The 7,263-nt window shown below is 38.8% G+C and overlaps 1 protein-coding gene across 1 annotated transcript in view; it reads left to right on the forward strand.

Moving 5' to 3' along the window:
* Positions 1-4,075: 4,075 nt before the first annotated feature.
* LOC109913782 (A-kinase anchor protein 9-like) overlaps positions 4,076-7,263 on the forward strand; it is a 26,009-nt gene continuing 22,821 nt past the window's right edge. The window contains exon 1 of the mRNA XM_048607936.1: positions 4,076-5,248. Coding sequence (XP_048463893.1) covers positions 4,826-5,248 — 423 coding nt within the window. The 5' untranslated portion in view covers positions 4,076-4,825. The remainder of the gene's footprint in view (positions 5,249-7,263) is intronic.

Below are 7,263 nucleotides of genomic sequence, written 5' to 3' on the forward strand. Positions count from 1 at the left end.
TGAGAGTTAACTTTTCGGGTCTGGTGACCCGAAAGGGGCTGAGGAAGGGTCACCGGACCCGAAATGTTAACTCTGATTTTTTCTCCACAGATGCTGCCAGACCGGAAAAAGTGAGAGTTGTTTATAAGCCTCCAATCAGTATTAATAAAGTGGGGACGGCATCAAACGGGTAATTAAAGATGCAGATAACAATAGAGCAAAATTAACTCTGGGTGATTTGCATCTACATATAGGCTGGGCAAACCACATTGGTAACAATACTGTGATGGATAAATGCCTGGATTGTGTACAAGATGGTGTTTTAGACCAGTATGTTAAGGAACCAACTTGGGAACAGGCTATCCTGATTTTAGTACAATGCAATAAGGAGGGTCTAATGAATAACCTTTAGGGTCCTTTAGAGAAACAGTAACCATAACTTGAAAGAATTCTTCACTGGGATGGGAAGTGAAGTAAGTCAATCTAATACTAGGGTCCTAAATCTAAATAAATACAAGCACAAAGTTATCATGGGTAAATTGGCTACAATTGATTGGATAACCTCACAAAAAGGCATGATAGTAGATAAGCAATGGTTACTATTAAAGGAATGAATGCAAGCCTTACAACAGTTACAGATTAAGGATCATATTAGATCCAAAGAGGAATCGTATAAAGTTGCCAGAAAAATTAGCAAGTCTGAAGATTAGAAGTACTTTGAAATTGAACAAAAGAGAATTGGTTGATTGATTGATTGAGAAGAGAAAGATATAGTAAGAGAATAAACCAGCAAGGAACATAAAAGTAGACCGTAAAAACTTTTATACATTATGTAAAAAGAGAAAGTTTATTGGAAACAAATGTAAACTCCTTGCAACCTGCAACAGGGGAATTGATATGGAGAACAAGGAAGTGGCAGGGCAATTAAACAATGCTTATTTCTGTCTTCATGGGAGAAGACACAGATAATTTCCCAGAAATGCTATGGAGCCAAGGCTGTAATGAGAAGGAGGAATGAGAGGAAATTTGTATCAGTTTTTTATATAAAAAAAACTCGAGAAATTAATGGGACTGAAAGCAAATCAAGCTCCAAGGCCTGATAATACATCACAGGGTACTAAAAGAGGTGTCATGGAAATAGTGAATGTGTTGGTTGTCATCTTCCAAAATTCTGTAAATTCTGAAATAGTCCTTACAGATTGCAGTGTAGCAAATGTAACCCCACTCTTTAAAAAGGAGCAAGGGAAAAAACAAGGAATTGCCAACTGGTTAGGTTGACATCAATGGTAAAGAAAATTTTGCAGTCTGTTATAAAGGATGCGATAACAGAGCACTTAGAAAATATTAATGGGATTTCATAGAATCCCTACAGTGTGGAAGCAGGCCATTCTGCCCATCTAGTTACTCTGACCATTCAAAGAACATCCCACCCATACCCATTCCTTATCTTATACCTGTAACCCCACATTCCCAGTGGCTAATCCACCTAACCTACATATCCCTGAACACTAAGGGCAGTATAGCACTGCCAATCCACCTAACCTGCACATCTTTGGACTACGGGAGGAAACTGGAGCACTCGGCGTAAACCCACACAGACACGGGGAAAATGTGCCAACTCCACACCAGTTTCCCGAGGGTAGAATCGAACCTGGGTCTCTGGTGCTGTGAGGCAGCAGTGCTAACCACTGAGTCACCGTGCCGCCTTTGGACAAAGTCAGTATAAATTTATGAAAGCAAATAATAAACAGTATAGATAACACTGAACTAGTAAATGTAACTGGATTTCTGAAAGGTGTTTGATAAAATACTGCAAGTAAGATAACTTACTAAAATAAGAGCCTGTGGTGTTGGGGATAGTATCTCAGCATGGCTAGATAATTGGCTAACTAATAGCAGACAGAATTTGGAAAAAGGGAGCATTTTCAGGATGTCACCCTGTTACTGGTGGAGTGTTACAGGGATCATTGCTGGGGCCACAGTTATTTACAGTATATATCAATGACTTAAATGAGGGAAGTTTGCAGATGAGAGTCTACAGAAGGATATAAATAGGTTGTGATTGGGTAAAATTTGGCATATGAAATATGATGTTTGAAAATATGAGGTTTAACAGGAAGAATAAAAGAGTTGAATATTATTTAAATGGGGAAATACTGTAGAAAGCTGCGTGCAGAGAGATTTTGGATCTTCATGCATGAATCACAAAAAGCTAGCATCCAAGTACAACAGATGATAGGAAAGGCAAATGGACGACTGACCTTTAATTTCAAAGGGAATGAAGTATAAAAATAGGGAGGTCTTGCTAAAGCTATTAAGCAGTAGTCAGACCATAGCTGGAATACTGTGAGCAGTTTTTGGTCCCCTTATCTAAGGAAACATATACTACATTGGAAGCTGTTCAGAGAAGATTCTCTAATTCTGGGTATGGAGGGATTTTCTTATGGGGAGAGGTTGTGTAGGATGGGCATATACTCATTGGACATTAGAAGAATGAGAGGAGACCTAATTGAAATATATAAGATTCTTGGATGGCTTCACAGTAACGATGTGGAGAGGTTATTCCCCTTGTGGGAAAGTGTAGGACCAGAGGGCATAATCTCGGAGATTCCCTATTTGAGACACAGATAAAGAGGCAAGTTATTCTGAGGGTAGTGAATCTGTGGCATCCTTTACTGCAGAGTGGTGTTGAAACTGTGTCATTAGATATATTCAGTGCTGAAATACATTTTTAATCAGTGAAGGAATCAAAGTTTATATGGATAAGGCAGAAAAATGAAGATGAGGATTATCAGATCAGCAATGATCTAGTTGAATGCAGATCAGACTTGATGGGCCAAATGGCTTTATTCTACTTCAAAGTCTTAAACTCTTATTAAAATGAATTATATTTGAGAAACTTACTGGAGCTTTGACAAGGTAACTAATGGAATAGTTAAGGGGAAAACTAGTGAATGGTGGTGTGTTTGGATTTTCAGAAAGCTTTTGAAAAAGTCCCACATAAAGGTTAGTGTGCAAAATTAAAGCACATGGGATTTTGGTGATAAACTGGCATAGATTCAAAATCATTTAGCAGACAGTATCAGAGTAGGAACGACCCTTTTTTCCAGAGTGGAAGGAGTGACTAGTGGATACAATAGGGATCAGTGCTGGAGTATAGCTATTCGCAAATTTTTCACAATGATTGGGATACAAGAATCAAATGTAACTTTTCCAACTTTGCTGACAGCACAAAATTAGGTGGGATTGTGGGTGGTGAAGAGGATGTATGGAGGCTTCAAGGCAATTTAGACAAGTTGTGTGAGTGGGCAATGCATGACTGATGCATATAACATGAATAAGTGTGAAGTTATGTACTTGGCAGATTAAAGTTTATTGTTTAAATGGTGATAGGTTGGGAAATGTTGATAATACAAAAGAGACCTAGATGTCATTGTACACTAGTCACTGAAAGCAAGTGTGCAGCAAAGCAGTTAGGATGGCAAATGGTAAACAGTTTTAGTTGCATGAGAATTTGATCATAGGAGTAAGTGTATCTTACTGTAGCTATAGAGGTCCTTGATGAAATGACATCTGGAGTATTGTAATCAGATTTGTCTCCTTACCTAAGAAAAGATATTCTTGCTGTGGAGGGAATGCAGCAAACATTCATCAAACTGATTCCTGGGATGGCAGGTTTTTGTATAAGGAGTGATTCGGTTAACAGGGGTCTATGTTTTCACTGGATTTTGGGAGAAAGAGAGGATCTCATTTAAAGAATCATGGAATCCGTACAGTGTGGGAGCAGGCCATTTGGCCCATCGAGTTTTCACTAACCCTCCAAAGAGCATCCCGCCCAGATCCACCTCCCCTGTCCTATCCCTGTAACCCTGCAGTTCTCATGCTAATTCACCTAGCCTGCACATCCCTCAATACTATGGGAAATTTAGCATGGCCAGTCTACCTAACCTGCACATCTTTGGACTGTGGGAGGAAACAGGAGCATCCAGAGAAAATCCACGCAGATACAGGGAAAATGTGCACACTACCCCAGACAATCGCCCAAAGCTGGAATCAAACCTGAGTCCCTGGCACTGTGAGGCAGTATTGCTAACCTCTGAGCCACTGTGCCACCCTTTTATAAAATTCTGACAAGGCTGGACAAACTAGGTGTAGTGATAATATTTCCTGTTTCTAGGTGGTCTTGAGAAAGGGGTTATAGTCTCAGGATAATGCTGAGATATGGAGGAATGTCTTCACTCAGAAGGTGGTGAACCCATGGAATTCTCTAACACAAATGGCTGTGGACAGCAAGGCACTGACTATATTTAAGAAAGAAATAGTTTTTGAGACACTACAGATATCAAGGGGTATGGGGAGAGAATGAGAATTGATAAAGATGATCAGCAATGGTCATGTTGAATGGCAAACAAATTCATTGGGCTGAATGGCCTACTCCTATTTTCCATGTTTCTGTGAAAGATATGTATGGTAAAGTAGTCACAAATATTCCAGTGATTATAAAACTAAACACATTTAACGCAAATTTTACCAGTAATATTAGAAAAAACATGCTCTTGTCTAATTTCAGGACCTGAAATTTGCACTTGAGGATCAAAAGAAAAGATATTTGCACTTGGAATGTACTTTGGAAAATGAAAGGGTGACAATAAATGACCTGAGACAGAGTCTTGATTCTGAGAAAGCCCTGCATGAAACTGAATTATCCCATGAGAAGAACCGCATCAATGAGCTCCAAATTGCCTTAGATGCTGAAAAAGTTAGAACTTACGAATTAAACAGGGCACTAGAACGAGAACGGGAGATCTCAAAGCTGCTTCCACATGCAAAGGAGAAGCAGGAAGGAATGGTGAAGACAGCTGAGATGACATCTGAAATGCTAATAGGGGAGCTGCAAAGACAACTAGAAGATCAGCATAATCGTATAGTAGAATTGGTGAGTGAGATGGAAAGGTATAAACTTGAGTCAGTTCAATTAAGGCAACACCTTGAGGAGCAGCAACAGATTCATAGGAAGTCCCTGTTAAAGGAGCAAGAATCGCATAAACAGATCCTGGAAAAAGTAGATTCCTTGCAGCTGCAAGCAAAAGAACTCATGGACCAGCTGGAAAAAGAAAAACATGAAGTTTTAAAGTTGCAAAGAGAGAAGGAAAACTTGAAAGAAACTGTTCAGGCATTACAGCAAGTTAAACAAGTGAGAAGTGAAGAAGAGGCAGAAAATCAGTTGGACTCAGACGTAGCTGTCACTCAAAAGATTCCTCAAACAAAGGTACATGGTGTAAAATTATCTAATATCTCATTTCAACAATTTGCCGTAACTACAGCCAACAATGTGCATTTGTATATAGTACTTATGTGTGCAAATATCCCCTATAGTTTTTTTGTAAAAGTCAATGATAGGAGATGGATCATAAAATGTGAAAACAAAAACTATAAATGAGGAGATATCTGTTGAAATATTAGAATGGAAAACATATAGCCAATTGTGCACCCAAAAAGTTGTAGTCATCTTATGCATATCAAAATGCTCTACTAGATATGATTTGGAACACAAATGGAGAGCTTACTAATGTGGTATGGAATCTAAACTTGACTTTTATTCTTTTCTAACGCATTCACTCATGCCGCATTACAATGACAAAATCAAATATTGGATTGCGATCGTAATCATGACGTTTTCTTTCTTGAGCAATTACCCTCAAAAATAATGTAAACTGTCGGAAAATAAAGAAAAAATTTTGACAAAAAGAATGGCTTTAAAACAAACTACTGTTGATACAGTGTTTTTCTGAATTTTGATACACGCCAACCAAATCACAATGGTCACATTCAGGTCTCTACATTCCTATATTGCTTTGCACTTTATTAGGTTTGTACGAAGAGGAATTCCTCGTTCACTCTTTCATTCTACTGAAACTGAAAATTAAGCTGCAGTTTGTGTTGCATTTTTGTTTAGCACCACATATGGCAGAAACAGTAATGATTTCCAAGAAGGGGGCCACATTGAAGTGAACACTTTTTCTCACAAATGAGGTTTTTTTTGTCTCCTCTTTACCCAAGAAGGAAATTTTGCCATGTAACTTAGCTGTCATCTTGATCTAGGCTAACCTAGATGAAATAAAATCTATCTATTTTGTATATTTCAAAATAACATGCAGTTCAGCACCACAAAACAGATCAAGAGAGAGAAACAAAGTTAACATTTGACTCAAATATGACTTACTCAGAAGAGTTATATTCAAATTGACTCATTAAACCTGTTTTTCTCTCCACAGATGCTGCCCAGCTTGCTGAGTTTTTTTTTAGCACTTGGTTTTTATTTCTAATATGAAACATCTGCAGTATCTTTTTTTTTCATAGAACAAGCTAACCAGAGCTAAATTTATGCTATATTCTAATAGTTTAACCAACAAATTTCTTGTTAAGAAAATTTACAGTAAGCTTTTGACCAGTTGCCCACAAATGGAGAAAAAAAAGAGTAAAGTCATCTATCATATGCCAAATCCCTCATTTTGCACACTCAATTTCAACTTCTAGTCAAACTCAGCTGGTCTGGCAGCATCTGCAGAGAAAAAGTCATAACTAACGTTCCGAATCCAGTGACCCTTCGTCAGAACTGGGCCCGTCACAACTTGAAGCATCAACTCTTTGTCTGTTCATGGATGCTGCTGGACCTGTTGAGTTTCTCCAGCATTTTCTGCTTTCATTTCAGACTTCCAGTATCGACAGTTCATTATTTTTTAAACAAGTTTCTCATGTTTTGCATGCAGCTGAGCCTTAGAGCAATTCAACAGGTTTGACAAGTTTTTCCAAGTGTACTCCCAGTCTATTAATATAACCAGCAAAATAAAAGCCAAAAGAACTGCGGATGCTGTAAATCAGGAACAAAAACAGAGTTGCTGGAAAAGCTCAGCAGGTCTAGCAGCATCTGCGGAGGAGAAAACAGAGTTAACGTTTCGGGTCCGGTGACCCTTCCTCAGAACTGATAGTGCTGGGAAAACGTCAGTTTATATGCAGAAAATAGGGAGGTGGGTGGAGTAGGGAGTAAAGGATAGGATAGAGCCCGAAGAGAGAGAAAGACAGTTGGACAAAGGAGTTGCTAACGATCAGGCTGGGACGGTGAACCGTTGTTAATGGGGACTGTTAGTGACTAACAACAGGGGGTATGTAATGGCAGGCTATGTGGTAACAAAGCCTGGTGTGTGGGGTAGGGGGCTGGGACATGGGAGAGTTTAGACCCTAAAATTATTGAACTCAATATTGAGTCCGGAGGGCTGTAGGGTC

Source organism: Rhincodon typus, chromosome 2 (genome assembly GCF_021869965.1).
Source record: "Rhincodon typus isolate 14 chromosome 2, sRhiTyp1.1, whole genome shotgun sequence".
Taxonomy (NCBI): Eukaryota; Metazoa; Chordata; class Chondrichthyes; order Orectolobiformes; family Rhincodontidae; genus Rhincodon; species Rhincodon typus.